Here is a 24004-nt window from a genome sequence, read left to right as displayed (position 1 = left end):
TATCCAACCCTCCTAACTCATCCTTTAGGACTTAGACTGAGTGATGGCCCCAGTTGTAATCAAACCCTTTATCCAGACACTCAATCAGTCTCACCCTATCTGGAGGATATAGCATTGAGGCACCCATCTTTTGTCTCAGATGTGTCCACCGCCCTCTTTATGACATTCTCTACTGCTGGCGATCTTTCTCCATTGCAGGCAGCATGGACTCAGACACACCATCTCAAGCTGGGTCTCTGCTGTTTGAGCTACATTGGAAAATTTGACATTCAATGAGGTGTGTAAATTGAACAGCAGGAGTGTAATGAGTATAGCAGACGAGACGCAGATAGGAAGTCTGAGGGACTGGGACACCTGGGGCGTTTAACGACCAAAGCCTTAGATCGCTTCAATTAAATGTTCCTGAATGGGAACGGAAATGGGGAAAGGAAGGCTCTAGCCAGGTTCAGATCAATATCCACTGGATTACCTAAAGGGAGATAAGGAGGATGATGGGCCAATCAAAGTGGAAGGAGCCACCTCACTAGTCTCCCAGACTGCATCTCTCTCTGTCTGAGTCTCTAGCTGACTCAGCCAGTCTCCAGAGCAATCCTCTCCTGAGTGGAAAGATCCTCACAGTGATAAAGGTAGAGTGGAGGCTAAACAGGCTAATTATCTGCTCAGGAATATCTGCGAAGCCAAACTGAGAGCTCGGCTAGCTCTGGGCTTCATTTCACAAGTTGTTTACATTTTCTCAGGTTTTGTGGATTTTGCTCCACACAATGTGTGCTTTCACTAATCTCTCATCATTTATTTTCTCAAATCTGCCTTGTCGGTCTAAGGTTATAATCTCAGGTCAGCTGGTGGTGAAATATTTGTAAATATTTTAAGTAGGCCTACTTGAAGTGGGAATTTCTCGAGTGTGTACGGGACAAAGGAATAATCCAACACACATGCATAAACAAAACCGCTAACATCCCTAGTTGTGCTTAGTGAGATTTGGTCCACATTTTGGCATGGCTGTTCCTGTCCTGTCCACCTGTTCCTAGGTGTACAGGACAGGAGGTGACAGGATCCTAACAGTAGTGGACAGGGCTCCTATTGGAATCCCTTTGTTCTGCTGTCACGTTCACTGCTGCTGTGGAAACATCCCGCTGGCCAATCAGCTGGCAGTCTCAGGAGTGGCCTCTTTGTCCCTGTCACCACTGGAGAGAGGGCCTTTTATGCCATCTGAATTGCTACTCTGTTTTCCACCTTCCCTCTTGCTTGCTATCTCTCTCTCTCTCTGTCTCTGTCTCTCTCCTGAAGTTCACTTGACAAATATTTGACATGAACTGCTGTTAACACTGACAATGTTTGACATGCAGAAGTATACAGTGAAGAATTGCTTAAGACAAAAATGTCTTGTTACTGAGATTAATGTACATGAAAACAAGGTTTAAGAAATGTGATAATATAATGTAAACACAGTAGGGTAATCATTTGAAATCATTTCCAATGCAGTTGCTTATGTTTTTTCATGCTCTGTCGTCCTCCAGGAATCTTCTTAAAGCTTACTCTTCACTGTACTGACGAGGAATAGCCCTGAACTTTTCTCTCAGCAGAAATGGACACTCGCGGCTTTATATCATTCCTGCCCAGTAAACATTTAGCTGTGTGATATGGCTTTTAGAATAAGTGGGGGGATCTGAATGGAGGCAAAAGGAAGCAAGAGACAACGTCTGTATCATTCCACTCAGGGCCAGCCAGTTGGAAAGAAAGGATTGCTCCCTGGTGAGGGGCTGCCTTGGTATCATCTCTCTCTTTGTCTCTCTTTCCCTCCGACTGGAGCACTGTGGATTGAATAATCCATTCGTTTTCTGTCAGACACACCAGTGTGCTCTGGGACGTCTGCTGTCTAGAAGTCACAGAGGGGGGCAGAATTGGGGAAGGGTTCCCCTCTCCCCCTGTTTTATCTTTTCCAGCAGAGAGGTACGGGCACACCCCCTCACCCCCCACAGGATGGTGGGATTATGCAGCAGCCTAATCCACTTTCACTATCCTAGTCTCTGATGGGATATCATGCACTAAACATCTTTTTGTGTGTTTGTTTGCTGTGTGTGTGTGTGTGCATGCGTGTGTGTGCGTGTGTGTGTGTGTGTGTGTCTGTGCATCTATGTCTTTCTGTCTGTCTTCGCCCGTGCACTTCCTGGCAGACTCAGGTGCCCCTCTCAGATAAGGGCTGTGTAAAGGATTTAGCCTCATCATCCCTAGCGCTCAGAGAGTAGCAGGAAAAAAGTCCTCACGGTTTCTCCTCTCCTATGCCTGGATGCCTTATCATAGGGCTGTGCTATTCTCCCAAGCAAGCCTTCGCTCCAGCACTTTCCTCGTGCCCGCTTTGTGTCAGGGCTCACCATAAAGACAACAGACTGCTACTGTGTGACAGAGATGCCTGCTTAGAGAGGGGTGGAGGAAAGGAGACATTCAGAGTCTCCGACATGGTTAATATTACCTCCCTTTCTGTCACACTCGCACTTTCACACGTATCGCTTGCCAGTCTTCATTGTCCTCATTAAGTAAACCATTTTTTTTATGAAGCAAGAAAGAACCTACAGAGGTCAGTCCAACAAAGTGCAAATGCATGGTTCACTCAATCTATTCCGCTGGACATCTGAATGACATTTCCTTGCACTGTCTATGTATTCGCTGGTCTTCTAGGACTCTCTCCTGCTAAACAGAACATCTATTTCTCAGGAACTAATGACTTGGCTCAGAGAGCAGCTGCTTGCTGTTGTAATCCCAGCTGTTTTTCCTTTGTTGTCCACCTGACCAGAACTGCCTCTGTAAATAACCAGCAGAGACAAGCGAGACACACATTACATGTGGAGCTGAACGCGGTACTCTACAGCACCAATATCACCTCAGGATCCACCCAACATCTGCCTAGCAACCAGCGGAGAATGACAGGATGAAGAGGAACATTTATCTTTCATTTCCTTGGTTAGAAGAGGAAATAAACAGAGATCTTCTTCAGGGTTGATTTTGGCCAGTGATCATCCTTTGTTCTTTGGGAAGAAGTGACGGTGTCCTCTTGTCCCTACCTCCCTGTTAGTTTCTCTCTGTTTGGTTCAAACATCTCTCTCTCTCTCCAGAAAGGAACTTAATGCAGGGATGCCGTTCAAATCCTTGAGCAGGCCGCCTAAGCATTTTTTCTGGTCGTCTAGTCCAAACAGTGTAAAATATTATTTATATAAATAAGAGTTTTTCGGAAGGGAAAATGCTTTCAGTGCAAACTTAGACTAAAACAAGATATAAAGTATGTAGATTGACCTATACTACTCAGTTTTTCACAATTCCTGACATTTAATCCTAGTAAAAATTCCCTGTTTTAGGTCAGTTAGGATCACCACTTTATTTTAAGAATGTGAAATGTCAGAATAATAGTAGAGAGAACGATTTATTTCAGCTTTTATTTCTTTCATCATATTCCCAGTGGGTCAGAAGTTTACATAACACTCAATTAGCATTCGGTAGCATTGCCTTTAAATTGTTTAACTTGGGTCAAATGTTTTGGGTAGCCTTCCACCTGCTTCCCACAATAAGTTTGGCCCATTCCTCCTGAAAAAGCTGGTGTAACTGAGTCAGGTTTGTAGGCCTCCTTACTCGCACGCGCTTTTTCATTTCTGCCCACAAATATTCTAAGGGATTGTGGTCAGGGCATTGTGAAGGCCACTCCAATACCTTGACTTTGTTGTCCTTAAGCCATTACTCCAGGGTGGCAGGGTAACCTAGTGGTTAGAGTGTTGGACTAGTAATCGGAAGGTTGCAAGTTCAAACCCTTGAGCTGACAAGGTACAAATCTGTCGTTCTGCCCCTGAACAGGCAGTTAACCCACTGTTCCTAGGCCATCATTGAAAATAAGAAGTTGTTCTTAACTGACTTGCCTAGTAAAATAAAAAAATATATTTTTTGCCACAACTTTGGAAGTATGCTTGGGGTCATTTTCCATTTGGAAGACCCATTTGCGACCAAGATTTAACTTCCTGACGGATGTCTTGAGATGTTGCTTCAATATATCCACATAATTTTCCTTACCTCAAGATGCCATCTATTTTGTGAAGTGCACTAGTCCCTCCTGCAGCATAGCACCCCCACAACATGATGCTGCCACCCCTGTGCCTCACGATTGGAATGGAGTTTTTCGGCTTGCAAGCTTCCCCCTTTTTCCTTCAAACATAACGATGGTCATTATGGACATACAGTTCTATTTTTGCTTCATCAGACCAGAGGACATTTCTTCAAAAGTACGATCTTTGTCCCCATGTGCAGTTGCAAACCGTAGTCTGGCTTTTTTATGGAGAAGTGGGTTTTTCCTTGCTGAGCGGCTTTTCAGGTTATGTTGATATAGGACTCGTTTTACTGTGGATATAGATACTTTTGTACCTGTTTCCTCCAGCATCTTCACAAGGTCCTTTGCTGTTGTTCTGGAAGTGATTTGCACTTTTTTCACCAAAGTACGTTCATCTCTAGGAGACAGAACGCGTCTCCTTCCTGAGCGGTATGACGGCTGTGTGGTTCCATGGTGTTTATACTTGCGTACCATTGTTTGTACAGATGAACGTGGTACCTTCAGGAGTTTGGAAATCACTCCCAAGGATGAACCAGACTTGTTTTTCTTGGCTGAAGTCTTTTGCTTTTCCCATGATGTCAAGCAAAGAGACACTGAGTTTGAATGTAGGCCTATAAATACATCTACAGGTATACCCCCAATTGACTCAAACAATGTCAATTAGCCTATTAGAAGCTTCTAAAGCCATGACATAATTTTCTGGAATTTTCCAAGCTGTTTAAAGGCACAGTCAACTTAGTGTATGTAAACTTCTGACCCACTGGAATTATGATACAGTGTATTATTAGTGAAATAATCTGTCTGTAAACAATTGTTGGAAAAATGACTTGTGTCATGCACAAAGTAGATGTCCTAACTGACTTGCCAAAACTATAGTTGGTTAACAAGACATTTGTAGAGTGGTTGAAAAACAAGATTTAATGACTCCGACCTAAGTGTATGTAAACTTCAACTTGTATTTGTTTATAATATAATCTTTGAGAACTAACAACCACCCAAGTAAAAGCTAGGCAGTTCGGGAGAATAGAAAATTCGCAAAACAATGAATTTCTCAGTATTGATTTTGTTGTTATGTTTGAGCAAAAGAACACAGCATTAGCCATCGCAAAATGCATAGAATTGCAGGACATTTTAAAATGCCCCTTTCGTTCTCATCATATGTCCTCAATAGTGTACCACAGAGAACCACCATACAGTAGACCCTGAAGATCCTGAAGGAGCTCGATGCAGTTTGCTTGCGATGCAGCTGGTGTCGATTGTGATGCGCGACTTCACATGGCTTAACATGAAAACATGTGACATCCTACAATGGTCCATCTGTTTCTTTCTCACCTGAGACTAATATGAATGTCAATCATATCCAACGAGTGTCAATGGAAACCCATGGGAGTGTATGTCCAGTGTGATGGAACTCCAAAGAAACAACCCTCTGCAGTGATTCGCTACTTGCTGAAGCCAGGTCTGACTGTGAGGAAGGTGTATGATTCTCCCAGTGTTATGCTTAGGAAAGACATGCGGGTTTGGTTTAGTTAAGTCTTCAAGAGGCATGCAGGAGTGTAGACTAGTATCACAGTTAGTCGACTACGACCTGCTCTGTGGCTGTCCCTCCCAACTGCAGTGAGACACACACCCTGATAACATCTGGGTAACGATTTTCTAATGGAAATGTGCCCTGCGGATGAAATAAGAAACCACTTTCTTCTATCGTTCTGCACTTTCAAAAATGCCACACACGATTTGTTTGTGAATCGTTTCTCTCTCACAGTGTCTATGGTGGTTACGTTGTGTGAGTTATGTGGTGATGCGCGAGGCACAGCGTCAGTGTTTGTGTTGAAGGCATTAGCTTAGCTGGGGTTTAAAGTATATTAACACAAAGCAATGGTTACTCCTCTCTCTCTCAACCTTGTGTTACAGTGTGTCAGCTGTGAGAGGAACCTAAAAAGCTGTTTTGTTTGAACATCTGCATCCCAAGGCTTTACCCAATGATGGCTCTACTACGTAGGAGAGGAGAGGGGTCCCACTGCCGACCTTCGGGGCTGGACAGACCTCCCGTCGCCGGCCATGAAAAGACATGAGGAGAAGGGATTAGTAGGGGTAGGAGGGAGGGGGGTTTGTTCACTTGGCGGCCGCTCTTTCAATGGCAACACACAACCCTTCTGACCTGCGTGAGCTATCACCTGAAGAGTTGGGAGGAATCAGGAAATGATCACAGCATCTATTGGCTTGGTAAGAATGCAAACAGACTGCTGGTATAGGGAGAGCTGAGGAGGGGAGTGGTGGCTGTGTACGACTTATTAACTACCCAGTGATGCAATCCTCTCAGGGAGGGTGACTTTTTGGTTTGGCCCATCAGTTGTGCATCAGCATGAATGGATGTTGTCCGGGGATTTTCAGGGGCAGGTGGGCACACTGGCATGCAAGCAATTACACACTCGGACACACACAGTCACACACACACAGTGGCACACAAAGACGCATGCATGTGCACACACACGCATGCGTAATTACTCGCACTAGTTAATCACACACACACACTTGCACCGGCAGGATACAGTATCTGCTACTGTATGACTTTACGGTTGTTGGGAACTATGTCTGCTTCTTTGATATGTGCTTGGTCAGCAAAGGACCAGGATACAGCAGGGTCTTGCTAGGCCCTCGTTGGTGAGTCCACTCACATGTCTGTACAGTGCTGTCACCAGCTCCCTTCACCTGTTATCCTCCTCATTCATAATACATGGACTTCATAATAAATGGACAGCGAATAGATTCATAAATGAATATAACCACAATACATATCTGAACAGCAGTGATTCACATTCAGATGGGCGATACGCTTGAACTGCATCGCTGTGATTGTATTGGCTGAATCACTATGTCAGCTGAAAGGTCAGCTTTACAGCATAGCCGCTCAGGCATGGTATACACTAAGTGGACAGAACATTACACCTTCTGAGTATTTAGTTGCACCCACTTTTGCCCTCAGAACATTGTCAATTTGTTAGGGCCTGGACTCTACACGGTGTGATGTTGGCTGGATGTACTTTGGGTGGTGGACCATTCTTGATACACATGGGAAACTGTTGAGCGTGAAAAACCTTACAGTTTTGCATTTCTTGACACATTCATACTGGTGTGCCTGGCCCCTACTACCGTCCTCTGTTTTGTAGTGTACACAGGGATGGTGTATGTTTCCAAGGACAGAGAAATACATACAAAGGAAGGTGGATTTCTCGTTACTTGGCTACAGTTTTCCAGTGTGGATTTATGTCCACTCTGCTATCAACCTCTCTCCTGACCCTCTTATCTTGACTGAACCTTACCTAATCCCCATCGCTGGGAGCACCTGTCTCACTGACCATTACCGCCCGGCAACCCGCCTCACAGGCTATTTTACTATTGATCTATGTGTGTGTGTGTGTGTGTGTGTGTGTGTGTGTGTGTGTGTGTGTGTGTGTGTGTGTGTGTGTGTGTGTGTGTGTGTGTGTGTGTGTGTGTGTGTGTGTGTGTGTGTGTGTGTGTGTGTGTGTGTGTGTGTGTGTGTGTGTGTGTGTGTGTGTGTGTGTGTGTGTGTACACCATGGGAAGTCACACGAACTAGCTGGTCCATGTAGCTCAGATTCAGTGTGAAATGGGACAGGTCATGGGTATGACAGCAGCACATTGGTGGGTCTCAACAAGGCCAGGAAGATCTATGCAGGGTCATTTGTACATATTACCCACCGTGGCCTTTCCTTTGAAGCATAGCACAGGTCCAGATCAGATTGATTTTAGGCCCCAGATAAAAACATACAGTTTGAGTTTCAGTCGTGTGATGATGTCACAGTGTAGGCTATTTCTTATGTCATTACGAAGTAGTACGGGCAGAAAACCTGTCAAACTTATTGACAGGCTTAATCTGTAATATCCCATTATTATTTTCATCTATAAGGATCATGCAAATTTATAGAAACTATATTTTCATGGGTTTTATGCCTTATAGGCTTACTGCCATGTTGACTGACTGAGTGAGGGTTGAATGGGGTGTTTGGGACAGTGCCCGTGCCTGTGGACCTAATGGCTTCAGGCTTTGCCGGGATGTGCATGGTGAAATCCCCCATAATCACAGCTGCACTGATGCTTTAAGGGGCGCTTTGAGAGGATTTAGCGCTAATGCTAATGTCCAGGTGCCAATCTGTCTGCAATCAGGCTTTACAGCACAGGGCTGGCAAGCGCTAACTCAGAGACGAAGACATGGGCTTTACATACAGCAGTTAACTGAACAGTTAGCCTATATTGCATGGAATAATGGCCATCCAGTTGTAACAGCGAACACTGTTCAGTGTCGTAGAGGTTTGTGTGTGTGTGTGTGTGTGTGTGTGTGTGTGTGTGTGTGTGTGTGTGTGTGTGTGTGTGTGTGTGTGTGTGTGTGTGTGTGTGTGTGTGTGTGTGTGTGTGTGTGTGTGTGTGTGTGTGTGTGTGTGTGTGTGTGTGTGTGTGTGTGTGTGTGTGTGTGTGTGTGTTAACCTTCTTCGCAGAGCTGGGGCCTGGATAGACTGCTTCTGCTCCTGCTGGCCCCATGCTCTGGGACACACACAGGACTGGGCTGTCCATTTTTGATGATGTCAGGGAGCCGGGAACACTGCCATCTGTTTTCTCCTCTCCACTTGGTCCTCTCTCCTCTCCTCTTCTCTCCTCTGCTGTCTCTGGCATGATGATGGGCCCAACTGTGCTGCCGTCACACTGTGGGGTGAATGCTTCATAAATATCACACCATGGGGGAGGTGTGTGAGCGTGCCTCTGTACCCTGGAAAGAGTGTGAGAGGGGTGTAAAATGAATCTGGGTGAGATGTCCTATGAATTCATTGATAGTTGGTGTGAGATGTCGTGTCATGAATACATGTAATTGGCTGTTGTGGTATGTGGACACTGTGACCTGTCAATAGCATTGTGAGACATTGTTCTGTTTCTAATCAAATCACCACCCCTCTGTGCCCACTGCCGATAGCATTCAGCACCATATTGTATTTGTTTTGACACACGATAGATGATCATGTAAATTAACCCACATCTAGTTGACAGGGTGGCTGAGTATTTGATTGGTTGAGACTGGTCACATGGGGTTCCTAGCTGTGACGGTGGCCACATGTTTGCTTGTCCCAGAAATGGACTGTGACACGTGTTTGTAGCTGATTCGTCTATACATATGTATCCCCCACCCCGCTCTCCTCTGCCCCCTCTGCTCTAAACAAATGAAGTCTAATGTAAACAATGCATTGCTGTGTCATGCTGTACTTCAGGAAGCATAAGGGAGGCTGGTCCTGCCATGGATCCTCAGTCACAAGCTGTTGGCTTGGCAGCTCCTTCCTTACTGTAGGGGGAAGGCTGATGGTGGTGGGGCAGGGCCAGTTCTGGGGTTGGAAGGGGGTGAGGCTGTGGGTGGGTATGGGGGATGGGGGAGGTAGGATGGGTAGAGAGGGTTATTGCCACTCCATCTTGTGATGATTCTTTTTCATATTTCGTCGACTCTGGGTGAGAGAAGCTTTATTCTCTGGTCTGTCCCGCCCAGAGTTGGGCCTCCCATGGCACCATGACTGAGACGAGAGAGAAATCAATAATGTGGAAAAAGACAGAGAGAGAGCCTTTGACTGGTCTGCAGGATAGGACAAAGAGAGTAGGAGAATATAGGGTGGGAGAGGAGGACTGGGTGTCGGACAGTGAGGAGAGTGAGGAAGTGAGGAAGGGGGCAGAGGTTAGATAGAAGGAGCAGCGGTTAGATAGAAGGAGCAGAGGTTAGATAGAAGGATGAAGGTGTAGAGGTTAAATAGAAGGAGCAGAGGTTAGATAGAAGGAGCAGAGGTTAGATAGAAGGAGCAGAGGTTAGATAGAAGGAGCAGAGGTTAGATAGAAGGAGCAGAGGTTAGATAGAAGGAGCAGAGGTTAGATAGAAGGAGCAGAGGTTAGATAGAAGGAGCAGAGGTTAGATAGAAGGAGCAGAGGTTAGATAGAAGGAGCAGAGGTTAGATAGAAGGATGAAGGAGCAGAGGTTAGATAGAAGGGTGAAGAGGCAGAGGTTAGATAGAAGGATGAAGGAGCAGAGGTTAGATAGAAGGATGAAGGAGCAGAGGTTAGATAGAAGGATGAAGGAGCAGAGGTTAGATAGAAGGATGAAGGAGCAGAGGTTAGATAGAAGGAGCAGAGGTTAGATAGAAGGGTAAAGAGGCAGAGGTTAGATAGAAGGAGCAGAGGTTAGATAGAAGGAGCAGAGGTTAGATAGAAGGAGCAGAGGTTAGATAGAAGGAGCAGAGGTTAGATAGAAGGAGCAGAGGTTAGATAGAAGGAGCAGAGGTTAGATAGAAGGAGCAGAGGTTAGATAGAAGGAGCAGAGGTTAGATAGAAGGATGAAGGTGTAGAGGTTAGATAGAAGGTGTAGAGGTTAGATAGAAGGAGCAGAGGTTAGATAGAAGGAGTAGAGGTTAGATAGAAGGAGCAGAGGTTAGATAGAAGGAGCAGAGGTTAGATAGAAGGAGCAGAGGTTAGATAGAAGGAGCAGAGGTTAGATAGAAGGAGCAGAGGTTAGATAGAAGGAGCAGAGGTTAGATAGAAGGAGCAGAGATTAGATAGAATGAGCAGAGGTTAGATAGAAGGAGCAGAGGTTAGATAGAAGGATGAAGGAGCAGAGGTTAGATAGAAGGATGAAGGAGCAGAGGTTAGATAGAAGGATGAAGGAGCAGAGATTAGATAGAAGGAGCAGAGGTTAGATAGAAGGAGCAGGCGTTAGATAGAAGGATGAAGGAGCAGATGTTAGATAGAAGGAGCAGAGGTGTAGAGGTTAGATAGAAGGATGAAGGTGTAGAGGTTAGATAGAAGGTGTAGAGGTTAGATAGAAGGAGTAATGCTCTATTCCAGCCTCATCATTTCTCCCCTCTGCCAATGGGTGAGGCCAGGGCACCATATGGGGGCACGCCCCAGCCCTGCAGCTAGCTTAGGTGGGTGGTGTGCCAACCCGTGGATCTGGAATGACAAAGCACCCTACATCAAAGGCCTTAACCAAGTGATGGGACAAAAGTCACCTAACACACTATTCTCTACAGTAGCCATTTTCATGCAGATTTCCAGTCTCAGTCCAAAGTGCATTATGAGTGCCTGGTAAGCATCTGTGTAATAGAGTATAGCCTATGTTAGAGGCAGCATGGCATGGCTGCTCATTACACGGGTGTTTAGCCACACGGAAAGCAACACTTCAGCATTCAGACTCCCCACAGTGTTTTAAAAGGCTGACAGATGCAAGCCTATACATATTCATGTGCTGAAAGGGACAATGGAGCAGCCATAACGTCCATTCACCATCATAGTGTATGGCTTACCATAGCGGTCAGGTATTCATTCCTCTGGGTGGTTGAGCCACGCCATGGTCCTTAGACTGGTGCTTGATCCTAACCCGCTTCACACTAGCACTTAGCCTGAGCTCCACCTGCCTTTGAAGCACCCTAGACTCCCATTGAAGTTAACCACTTTCATTATGCAGTTGAGATCGGAGAGCGGAGGTGTATAATGATGGAGGGAGGGGAGAAGGGAGAGAGTAGAGAGAGGAGGTGTATAATGATGGAGAAGGGAGGGGAGAAGGGAGAGAGTAGAGAGAGGTGTATAATGATGGAGGGAGGGGAGAAGGGAGAGAGTAGAGAGAGGAGGTGTATAATGATGGAGAAGGGAGAGAGTAGAGAGAGGAGGTGTATAATGAGAGGGAGGTGTATAATGATGGAGGGAGGGGAGAAGGGAGAGAGTAGAGAGAGGAGGTGTATAATGATGGAGGGAGGGGAGAAGGGAGAGAGTAGAGAGAGGAGGTGTATAATGATGGAGGGAGGGGAGAAGGGAGAGAGTAGAGAGAGGAGGTGTATAATGATGGAGGGAGGGGAGAAGGGAGAGAGTAGGGAAAGGAGGTGTATAATGATGGAGGGAGGGGAGAAGGGAGAGAGTAGAGAGAGGAGGTGTATAATGATGGAGGGAGGGGAGAAGGGAGAGAGTAGGGAAAGGAGGTGTATAATGATGGAGGGAGGGGAGAAGGGAGAGAGTAGAGAGAGGAGGTATATAATGATGTAGGGAGGGGAGAAGGGAGAAAGTAGAGAGAGGAGGTGTATAATGATGGAGAAGGGAGGGGAGAAGGGAGAGAGTAGAGAGAGGTGTATAATGATGGAGGGAGGGGAGAAGGGAGAGAGTAGAGAAAGGAGGTTTATAATGATGGAGAAGGGAGAGAGTAGAGAGCGGAGGTGTATAATGATGGAGGGAGGGGAGAAGGGAGAGAGTAGAGAGAGGAGGTGTATAATGATGGAGGGAGGGGAGAAGGAGAGATAATGATGGAGGGAGGGGAGAAGGGAGAGAGTAGAGAGCGGAGGTGTATAATGATGGAGGGAGGGGAGAAGGGAGAGAGTAGAGAGAGGAGGTGTATAATGATGGAGGGGGGAGAAGGGAGAAGAGAGAGAGAGGTGTAGAATGAGGAGGAGGTGTATAATGATGGAGGGAGGTGTAGATGGAGGGAGAGAGTAGAGAGAGGTGTATAATGATGGAGGGAGGGAGAGAGGGAGAGAGTAGAGAGAGGAGGTGTATAATGATGGAGGGAGGGGAGAAGGGAGAGAGTAGAGAGAGGAGGTGTATAATGATGGAGGGAGGGGAGAAGGGAGAGAGTAGAGAGTGGAGGTGTATAATGATGGAGGGAGGGGAGAGAGTAGAGAGCGGAGGTGTATAATGATGGAGGGAGGGGAGAAGGCAGAGAGTAGAGAGAGGAGGTGTATAATGATGGAGGGAGGGGAGAAGGGAGAGAGTAGAGAGAGGAGGTGTATAATGATGGAGGGAGGGGAGAAGGCAGAGAGTAGAGAGCGGAGGTGTATAATGATGGAGGGAGGGGAGAGAGTAGAGAGTGGAGGTGTATAATGATGGAGGGAGGGGAGAAGGGAGAGAGTAGAGAGAGGAGGTGTATAATGATGGAGGGAGGGAGGGGAGAAGGCAGAGAGTAGAGAGAGGAGGTGTATAATGATGGAGGGAGGGGAGAAGGGAGAGAGTAGAGAGAGGAGGTGTATAATGATGGAGGGAGGGGAGAAGGCAGAGAGTAGAGAGAGGAGGTGTATAATGATGGAGGGAGGGGAGAAGGCAGAGAGTAGAGAGAGGAGGTGTATAATGATGGAGGGAGGGAGGGGAGAAGGGAGAGAGGAGGGAGAGAGAGAGAGAGAGGGGTATAATGATGGAGGGAGGGAGAAGGCAGAGAGTAGAGAGGGAGGTGTATAATGATGGAGGGAGGGGAGAAGGCAGAGAGTAGAGAGTAGGTGTATAATGAGGAGGGAGGGGAGAGAGAGAGTGAGAGGTGTATAATGATGGAGGGAGGGGAGAAGGGAGAGAGTGGAGGGAGAGAGAGGAGGTGATGGAGGGAGGGGAGAAGGGAGATAATGATGGAGGGAGGGGAGAAGGGAGAGAGTAGAGAGAGGTGTATAATGATGGAGGGAGAAGGGAGAGAGTAGAGAAGGAGGTGTATAATGATGGAGGGAGGGGAGAAGGGAGGAGGGAGGGGAGAGAGAGGAGGTGTATAATGATGGAGGGAGGGGAGAAGGGAGAGAGTAGAGAGGAGGTGTATAATGATGGAGGGAGGGGGGGAGAAGGGAGAGTATAATGATGGAGGGAGGGGAGAAGGCAGAGAGTAGAGAGCGGAGGTGTATAATGATGGAGGGAGGGGAGAGAGTAGAGAGATAATGATGGAGGGAGGGGAGGGGAGAGAGTGTATAATGATGGAGGGAGGGGAGAGAGTAGAGAGCGGAGGTGTATAATGATGGAGGGAGGGGAGAAGGGAGAGAGTAGAGAGAGGAGGTGTATAATGATGGAGGGAGGGGAGAAGGGAGAGAGCGGAGGTGTATAATGATGGAGGGAGGGAGGGAGAAGGCAGAGATAATGATGGAGAGGGAGAGAGCGGAGGTGTATAATGATGGAGGGAGGGGAGAAGGCAGAGAGTAGAGAGAGGAGGTGTATAATGATGGAGGGAGGGGAGAAGGGAGAGAGAAGAGAGAGAGATGGAGGGAGGTGTATAATGATGGAGGGAGGGGAGAAGGGAGAGAGTAGAGAGAGGAGGTGTATAATGGAGGGAGGGAGGGAGAGAGAGAGAGGAGATAATGATGGAGGGAGAGGGAGGAGAGAGTGGTATAATGATGGAGGGGAGGGGAGAAGGGAGAGAGTAGAGAGAGGAGGTGTATAATGATGGAGGGAGGGAGGGAGAAGGGAGAGAGGAGAGAGAGTGTATAATGATGGAGGGAGGAGGGGAGAGAGTAGAGAGAGAGGTGTATAATGATGGAGGGAGGGGAGAAGGGAGAGAGTAGAGAGAGGAGGTGTATAATGATGGAGGGAGGGAGAAGGGAGAGAGTAGAGAGAGGAGGTGTATAATGATGGAGGGAGGGGAGAGGGAGAGAGTAGAGAGAGGAGGTGTATAATGATGGAGGGAGGGGAGAAGGGAGAGGCAGAGAGAGGAGGTGTATAATGATGGAGGGGGAGGGAGAAGGCAGAGAGTAGAGAGAGGAGGTGTATAATGATGGAGGGAGGGGAGAAGGCAGAGAGTAGAGAGAGGAGGTGTATAATGATGGAGGTGTATAATGATGGAGGGAGGGAGAAGGGAGAGAGTAGAGAGAGGAGGTGTATAATGATGGAGGGAGGGGAGAAGGCAGAGAGTAGAGAGAGGAGGTGTATAATGATGGAGGGAGGGGAGAAGGAGAGAGTAGAGAGAGGGAGGTGTATAATGATGGAGGGAGGGGGGAGAAAGGGAGAGAGTAGAGAGAGGAGGTGTATAATGATGGAGGGAGGGTATAATGATGGAGGGAAGGGAGAGAGTAGAGAGAGGAGGTGTATAATGATGGAGGGAGGGAGAAGGCAGAGAGTAGAGAGAGGAGGTGTATAATGATGGAGGGAGGGGAGAAGGGAGAGAGTAGAGAGAGGAGGTGTATAATGATGGGGAGGGGAGGGCAGAGAGTAGAGAGAGGAGGTGTATAATGATGGAGGGAGGGGAGAAGGGGTAGAGAGAGGAGGTATAATGATGGAGGGGGAGGGAGAGAGAAGGGAGATAATGATGGAGAGAGAGGAGGTGTATAATGATGGAGGGAGGGGAGAAGGGAGAGAGAGGTGTATAATGATGGAGGGAGGGAGAGAAGGCAGAGAGTAGAGAGGAGGTGTATAATGATGGAGGGAGGGGAGAAGGGAGAGAGTAGAGAGAGGAGGTGTATAATGATGGAGGGAGGGGAGAAGGCAGAGAGTAGAGAGCGGAGGTGTATAATGATGGAGGGAGGGAGAGAAGGGGGAGAGAGGAGGTGTATAATGATGGAGGGAGGGGAGAGAGAGAGTAGAGAGCGGAGGTGTATAATGATGGAGGGAGGGGAGGGGAGAGAAGGCAGGAGAGGGGAGAGAGAGTAGGAGGTGTATAATGATGGAGGGAGGGAGAAGGAGAGTGGAGGTGTATAATGATGGAGGGAGGAGGTGAGAAGGGAGAGAGAGTAGAGAGTGGAGGTGTATAATGATGGAGGGAGGGGAGAAGGCAGAGAGTAGAGAGGGAGGTGTATAATGATGGAGGGAGGGGGGAGAAGGCAGAGAGTAGAGAGAGGAGGTGTATAATGATGGAGGGAGGGAGAAGGGAGAAGGGAGAGAGGTGTATAATGATGGAGGGAGGGGAGGTGTATAATGATGGAGGGAGGGGAGAAGGGAGAGAGTAGAGAGGTGTATAATGATGGAGGGAGGGAGAGAGAGTAGAGAGAGGAGGTGTATAATGATGGAGGGAGGGAGGGGAGAAGGGAGAGAGTAGAGAGAGGAGGTGTATAATGATGGAGGGAGGGGAGAAGGCAGAGAGAGTATAATGATGGAGGGAGGGAAGGGAGAGAGTGTATAATGATGGAGGGAGGGGAGAAGGCAGAGAGTAGAGAGAGGAGGTGTATAATGATGGAGGGAGGGGAGAAGGGAGAGAGTAGAGAGAGGAGGTGTATAATGATGGAGGGAGGGGAGAAGGGAGAGAGTGTAGAGGAGGGAGGGAGAGGAGGTGTATAATGATGGAGGGAGGGGAGAAGGCAGAGAGTAGAGAGAGGAGGTGTATAATGATGGAGGGAGGAGAGAAGGGTGTAGATGGAGGGAGAGAAGGGAGAGAGGTGTATAATGATGGAGGGAGGGGAGAAGGCAGAGAGTAGAGAGAGGAGGTGTATAATGATGGAGGGAGGGAGAGGAGAGAGTAGAGAGAGGTGTATAATGATGGAGGGAGGGGAGAAGGGAGAGAGTAGAGAGAGGAGGTGTATAATGATGGAGGGAGGGGAGAAGGGAGAGAGTAGAGAGAGGAGGTGTATAATGATGGAGGGAGGGGAGAAGGCAGAGAGTAGAGAGAGGAGGTGTATAATGATGGAGGGAGGGGAGAGGGAGAGAAGGGAGGAGAGATGGAGAGGGGAGAAGGGAGAGTAGAGAGGAGGATGTATAATGATGGAGGGAGGGGAGAAGGGAGAGAGTAGAGAGAGGAGGTGTATAATGATGGAGGGAGGGGAGAAGGGAGAGAGTAGAGAGAGGAGGTGTATAATGATGGAGGGAGGGGAGAAGGGAGAGAGTAGAGAGAGGAGGTGTATAATGATGGAGGGAGGGGAGAAGGCAGAGAGTAGAGAGCGGAGGTGTATAATGATGGAGGGAGGGAGAAGGCAGAGTAGAGAGAGGAGGTGTATAATGATGGAGGGAGGGAGAAGGGAGAGAGTAGGGAGAGAGAGAGTAGAGAGAGGAGGTGTATAATGATGGAGGGAGGGGAGAAGGCAGAGAGTAGAGAGAGGAGGTGTATAATGATGGAGGGAGGGGAGAAGGCAGAGAAGAGGAGAGAGTAGAGGGAGGGGAGAAGGCAGAGAGTGTATAATGATGGAGGGAGGGGAGAAGGCAGAGAGTAGAGAGAGGAGGTGTATAATGGTGTATAATGATGGAGGGAGGGGAGAAGGCAGAGAGTAGAGAGAGGAGGTGTATAATGATGGAGGGAGGGGAGAAGGGAGAGAGTAGAGAGAGGGGTGTAGGTGTATAATGATGGAGGGAGGGGGGAGAAGGCAGAGGCTGGAGGGAGGGGAGAAGGAGAGAGTAGAGAGAGGAGGTGTATAATGATGGAGGGAGGGGAGAAGGCAGAGAGAGTGGTGTATAATGATGGAGGGAGGGGAGAAGGAGAGAGTGTGTATAATGATGGAGGGAGGGGAGAGAGAGGAGAGAGGAGGTGTATAATGAGGGAGGGAGGGGAGAAGGGAGGAGTAGAGAGAGGAGGTGTATAATGATGGAGGGAGGGGAGAAGGGAGAGAGTAGGAGAGTGTATAATGATGGAGGGAGGGAGAGAAGGGAGAGAGTGTATAATGATGGAGGGGAGGGAGAAGGAGAGATGTAGAGAGAGGAGGTGTATAATGATGGAGGGAGGGAGAGAGGGAGAGAGTAGAGAGAGGAGGTGTATAATGATGGAGGGAGGGAGAGAGTAGAGAGGGAGGTGTATAATGATGGAGGGAGGGAGGGGAGAAGGGAGAGAGTGTGTATAATGATGGAGGGAGGGGAGAAGGGAGAGAGTAGAGAGCGGAGGTGTATAATGATGGAGGGAGGGAGAGAGTAGAGAGAGGTGTATAGGGAGGATGAGGGATAATGATGGAGGGAGGAGAAGGGAGAGAGTAGAGAGAGGTAGGTGTATAATGATGGAGGGAGGGAGAAGGGAGAGAGTAGAGAGAGGAGGTGTATAATGATGGAGGGAGGGGAGAAGGGAGAGAGTAGAGAGAGGAGGTGTATAATGATGGAGGGAGGGGAGAAGGGAGAGAGTAGATGAGAGGAGTGTATAAATGATGGAGGGAGGGGAGAAGGGAGAGAGTAGAGAGAGGAGGTATAATGATATAATGATGGGGAGGGAGAAGGGAGAGAGGAGAGAGGAGGTAGATGGAGAGGAGGGGAGAAGGGAGAGAGTGTATAATGATGGGGAGGGGAGGGGAGAAGGGAGAGAGTAGAGAAGGGAGAGGAGGTGTATAATGATGGAGGGGAGAAGGGAGAAGGAGAGGAGGTGTATAATGATGGAGAAGGGAGGGGAGAAGGGAGTAGAGAGAGAAGGTGTATAATGATGGAGGGAGGGGAGAAGGGAGAGAGTAGAGAGAGGGAGGTGTATAATTATGGAGGGAGGGGAGAAGGGAGAGAGTAGAGAGGAGGTGTAGATGGAGGGGAGAGAGTAGAGAGAGAAGGTGTATAATGATGGAGGTAGGGGAGAAGGGAGAGAGTAGAGAGAGGAGGTGTATAATGATGGAGGGAGGGAGAAGGGAGAGAGTAGAGAGAGGAGGTGTATAATGATGGAGGGAGGGGAGAAGGGAGAGAGTAGAGAGAGGAGGTGTATAATGATGGAGGGAGGGGAGAAGGGAGAGAGCAGAGAGAGGAGTTGTATAATGATGGAGGGAGGGGAGAAGGGAGAGAGTCGAGAGAGGATGGGTATAACTGTTTCCTCTGTCTCTGGTGGGGGACAGCTGGCATTGCCATGGCCATGGAGGCACAAATACACCCAGGAGTGCATAATGAGGCGTGGAAGCAGAATTTTGGCAGTTAGGAGGGGTTGGGACGGGCTCCATCATATGTCTGTATTAGCCTTGGAGGAGCCTCCAGCACGCCATCTCAAAGCCCGCCAAACAGCCACCCATAAGCCCACTCACATGTGACTCACGACCAGCATCAAATCAGTTTAAATACAGGCACGCATTTAACCTTGTTACACCACACTGGTTTCACCAGAGGAGAGAGAGGGAGAGGTAGAGAAAGAGAGAGAGCAAGCGTGAGAGAGAGGGAACACGGGAGGGGGGGGTGTGGTGGGTGGGTCTGATCTGAGTAAAGTGGCCCACGTCCGTGACTGTGCGTGGGGCATTTGGCACCACATGTCTCTGGGTGTCATCATTAACATGGTGGCCTGCATTATGCTCACACACAATCCTGTGTGTGGCTGCGCATGACGATGTTGCTAAGAAACACCACATTTCTCTCCTCGCTCGTCAACACATTAAGTTTAACATCTATTCACCAGATTTAGGCGGAGCAGACGGGCCTGTCTTACTGACTGAGTGAGGAGATGCCGACTGTGTTGTAGACTGTGTTGTAGACTGTGTTGTAGACTGTGTTGTAGACTGTGTGTCTGACTATGACCGTGTCATTGACTGTGTTCTCTCTCTGCTGTGTGTTCCAGGTGATCTCAGCCCTGTCCAGGATCTCCCACCACAGCATCGCACAGATCAAGGGGATCAGGTATGTCTTCTCTCCTCCCATTGGCCCATTTGAGAAAGAGGAACATTGAATACGTTCACAGTATCGCTCAATCAGACACGGTTGTTTAATCGTGGTAACAGGTTAGATCTCGGCCCACTTATACCACGGCCTCTATTGATAACCCGTTCTGGAAGGACCACGTGGAAGTCCAGGATCAGATGGCTCAGATCACATCTAAACTCTACCTCATATCTCTCTGTGTCACGTCAAAGGAAATAGCTCACACTAGTTTATTGGGCGCTGCGAAACCGCTTTCGGATTTCTCTGTATTTGTTCAATCTGTTCTCCCTGCTCGCTGGCTCCACAAATAAAGCAGTTTCATCCTGGCGGGCTGGGTAATGAGTTGATGGAGCGTGTCCATTAGGCCCCATGCCAGACCAGGGAACACGGAGACGGGCTCTGGCCATTAATAAATACTACACAGCTTGTTGAGAGGTGGCTAAGTCACTTCTGTCCTGTCTGGCCAGCACAGTGTGGTGAAAACAAATCACAGCCTGTTTGGTTCCTTTACGTTGTTGTCAATTAGCAGATACTCTTATCCAGAGCGACTTACAGCAGTGATTGCATTTTATTAGATTTTTTGTACTGGTCCCCCGTGGGAATCGAACCCACAACCCTGGCTTTGCAAGCGCCATGTTCTACCAACTATCGACTACCCTCCAGAGTGCCATTTGGGGAAAATGTAATTTAATCCAAAACACCCTGGCATGTACAGTACCAGTCAAAACACCCTGGCGTGTACAGTACCAGTCAAAACACCCTGGCATGTACAGTACCAGTCAAAACACCCTGGCATGTACAGTACCAGTCAAAACACCCTGGCGTATACAGTACCAGTCAAAACACCCTGGCGTGTACAGTACCAGTCAAAACACCCTGGCGTGTACAGTACCAGTCAAAACACCCTGGCGTGTACAGTACCAGTCAAAACACCCTGGTATGTACAGTACCAGTCAAAACACCCTGGTGTGTACAGTACCAGTCAAAACACCCTGGCATGTACAGTACCAGTCAAAACACCCTGGCATGTACAGTACCAGTCAAAACACCCTGGCATGTACAGTACCAGTCAAAACACCCTGGCATGTACAGTACCAGTCAAAACACCCTGGCGTGTACAGTACCAGTCAAAACACCCTGGTATGTACAGTACCAGTCAAAACACCCTGGCATGTATACAGTACCAGTCAAAACACCCTGGCATGTACAGTACCATTCAAAACACCCTGGCATGTACAGTACCATTCAAAACACCCTGGCATGTACAGTACCAGTCAAAACACCCTGGCATGTACAGTACCAGTCAAAACACCCTGGTATGTACAGTACCAGTCAAAACACCCTGGCATGTATACAGTACCAGTCAAAACACCCTGGCATGTACAGTACCATTCAAAACACCCTGGCATGTACAGTACCAGTCAAAACGCCCTGGCATGTACAGTACCAGCCAAAACACCCTGGCATGTACAGTACCAGTCAAAACACCCTGGCCTGTACTGTACCAGTCAAAACACCCTGGCCTGTACTGTACCAGTCAAAACACCCTGGCATATACAGTACCAGCCAAAACACCCTGGCGTATACAGTACCAGTCAAAACACCCTGGCGTGTACAGTACCAGTCAAAACACCCTGGCGTGTACAGTACCAGTCAAAACATCCTGGCCTGTACTGTACCAGTCAAAACACCCTGGCATGTACAGTACCAGTCAAAACACCCTGGCGTGTACAGTACCAGTCAAAACACCCTGGCATGTATACAGTACCAGTCAAAACACCCTGGCATGTACAGTACCATTCAAAACACCCTGGCATGTACAGTACCAGTCAAAACGCCCTGGCATGTACAGTGCCAGTCAAAACACCCTGCCGTGTACAGTACCAGTCAAAACACCCTGGCGTGTACAGTACCAGTCAAAACACCCTGGCGTGTACAGTACCAGTCAAAACACCCTGGCGTGTACAGTACCAGTCAAAATACCCTGGTATGTACAGTACCAGTCAAAACACCCTGGTATGTACAGTACCAGTCAAAACACCCTGGCATGTACAGTACCAGTCAAAACACCCTGGCATGTACAGTACCAGTCAAAACACCCTGGCGTGTACAGTACCAGTCAAAACACCCTGGTATGTACAGTACCAGTCAAAACACCCTGGCATGTATACAGTACCAGTCAAAACACCCTGGCATGTACAGTACCATTCAAAACACCCTGGCATGTACAGTACCAGTCAAAACACCCTGGCATGTACAGTACCAGTCAAAACACCCTGGCGTGTACAGTACCAGTCAAACACCCTGGTATGTACAGTACCAGTCAAAACACCCTGGCATGTATACAGTACCAGTCAAAACACCCTGGCATGTACAGTACCATTCAAAACACCCTGGCATGTACAGTACCAGTCAAAACGCCCTGGCATGTACAGTACCAGCCAAAACACCCTGGCATGTACAGTACCAGTCAAAACACCCTGGCCTGTACTGTACCAGTCAAAACACCCTGGCCTGTACTGTACCAGTCAAAACACCCTGGCATATACAGTACCAGCCAAAACACCCTGGCATATACAGTACCAGTCAAAACACCCTGGCGTGTACAGTACCAGTCAAAACACCCTGGCGTGTACAGTACCAGTCAAAACACCCTGGCGTGTACAGTACCAGTCAAAACATCCTGGCCTGTACTGTACCAGTCAAAACACCCTGGCATGTACAGTACCAGTCAAAACACCCTGGCGTGTACAGTACCAGTCAAAACACCCTGGCATGTATACAGTACCAGTCAAAACACCCTGGCATGTACAGTACCATTCAAAACACCCTGGCATGTACAGTACCAGTCAAAACGCCCTGGCATGTACAGTGCCAGTCAAAACACCCTGCCGTGTACAGTACCAGTCAAAACACCCTGGTATGTACAGTACCAGTCAAAACACCCTGGCACCTACTCATTGAAGGGTTTTTCTTTCTTTATACAATTTTCTACATTGCAGAATAGTAGTGAAGACACTATGAAATAACACATATGGATTCATGTAGTGACCAAAAAAGTGTTCAGCAAATCTAAATATATTTTATATTTGAGATTCTTCAAAGTAGCCACCCTTTACCTTGATGACAGCTTTGCACACTCTTGGCATTCTCTCAACCAGCTTCACCTGGAATGCTCATCCCAGACTTGTCCTGCTGTACATGTACAGTACATTAACCATGTGCAGTCAGATCATGAATGATATATATTTCAATCATCCACCATGTCACTGATTCTCTCTCACACCAACATAGGAAGCATGCCAAGAGGCACGTGACCAACACATGGCATGGTCTAGGACACATGAAGGTACATGATGTTAACATGTCTGTCCTTGCAGAGGGGTCAGTGTATATCAGTTGTTAAACACCCACCACACACTCTGGCCTCTCGATTCCTCCTGTCCTTCCCCTACTGCCTGGGATAAAGGCGACTGAGGCCCCTCTGCCCCTGTAATTTTACAGAGACCTGTCAGTCCTCTTCAGTCTCAGCCCCATGCCCCCTGTCACTAAACACAGACGTGTCCCTCTCTCACCCCAGAGACACTCAGCAGTTAAAAACACTCCTCCTGTTCTCTCTCTCTGCTCCTCTGGCTCTCTGTTTCTCTCTCTGTTTCTCTCTATCTCTCTCTCTCTCTGTTCCTCTCCCTCTCTGTTTCTCTCTCTCTCTGTTCCTCTATCTCTCTCTGTTTCTCTCTCTTTCTCTGTTCCTCTCTCTCTCTCTGTTCCTCTCTCTCTCTGTTTCTCTCTCTCTCTCTGTTCCTCTCTCTCTCTCTGTTTCTCTCTCTCTGTTCCTCTCCCTCTCTCAGTGGTCCTCTCTCTCTCTCTCTCTCTCTGTTCCCCTCTCTCTCTGTTTCTCTCTCTCTCTGTTCCTCTCCCTATCTGTTTCTCTCTCTCTCTCTGTCCTCTCTCTCTCTGTCTCTCTCTCTCTGTTCCTCTCTCTCTCTCTCTCCCTCCTCTCTCTCTCTCTCTCTCTCTCTCTGTTCCTCTCTCTCTGTTTCTCTCTCTCTGTGTTCCTCTCTCTCACTCTCTGTTCCCCTCTCTCTGTTTCTCTCTCTCTCTCTGTGTGTCTCTCTCTCTCTCTGTGTCTCTCTCTCTCTGTGTCTCTCTCTCTCTCTGTTTCTCTCTCTCTGTTTCTCTATCTCTCTCTGTTTCTCTCTCTGTTTCTCTCTATCTCTCTCTCTCTGTTCCTCTCTCTCTCTGTTTATCTCTCTCTCTCTCTCTCTCTGTTCCTCTCTCTCTCTGTTTCTCTCTCTCTCTGTTCCTCTCTCTCTCTGTTACTCTCTCTCTCTGTTCATCTCTCTCACTCTCTGTTCCTCTCTCTCTCTCTCTCTCTCTCTCTCTCTCTCTCTCTCTCTCTCTCTCTCTCTCTCTCTCTCTCTCTCTCTCTCTCTCTCTCTCTCTCTCTCTCTCTCTCTGTACCTCTCTCTCTCTGTGTTCCTCTCTCTCTTCTGTTCCTCTCTCTCACTCTCTGTTCCCCTCTCTCTGTTTCTCTCTCTCTCTGTGTTCCGCTCTCTCTCTGTTCCTCTCTCTCACTCTCTGTTCCCCTCTCTCTGTTTCTCTCTCTCTCTCTGTTCCTCTCTCTCTCTCTGTCTCTCTCTCTCTGTTC

At 48.1% G+C, this 24004-nt stretch overlaps 1 protein-coding gene across 11 annotated transcripts in view; it reads left to right on the top strand.

Annotated features, from left to right (window-relative positions):
- The window catches only part of LOC124048888 (guanine nucleotide exchange factor VAV2-like), a 254430-nt gene that overhangs the window by 157477 nt on the left and 72949 nt on the right, over positions 1-24004 (top strand). For all 11 annotated transcript variants that reach the window (XM_046370051.1, XM_046370050.1, XM_046370046.1 and 8 more), the window contains exon 4: positions 19277-19335. In XM_046370051.1, coding sequence (XP_046226007.1) covers positions 19277-19335 — 59 coding nt within the window. The remainder of the gene's footprint in view (positions 1-19276; positions 19336-24004) is intronic.

This window comes from Oncorhynchus gorbuscha, linkage group LG11 (assembly GCF_021184085.1).
Source record: "Oncorhynchus gorbuscha isolate QuinsamMale2020 ecotype Even-year linkage group LG11, OgorEven_v1.0, whole genome shotgun sequence".
In the NCBI taxonomy this organism is placed as follows: domain Eukaryota; kingdom Metazoa; phylum Chordata; class Actinopteri; order Salmoniformes; family Salmonidae; genus Oncorhynchus; species Oncorhynchus gorbuscha.
Note: the sequence above shows the minus strand (reverse complement) of the source record. Positions and strands in the feature narration are given on the sequence as shown.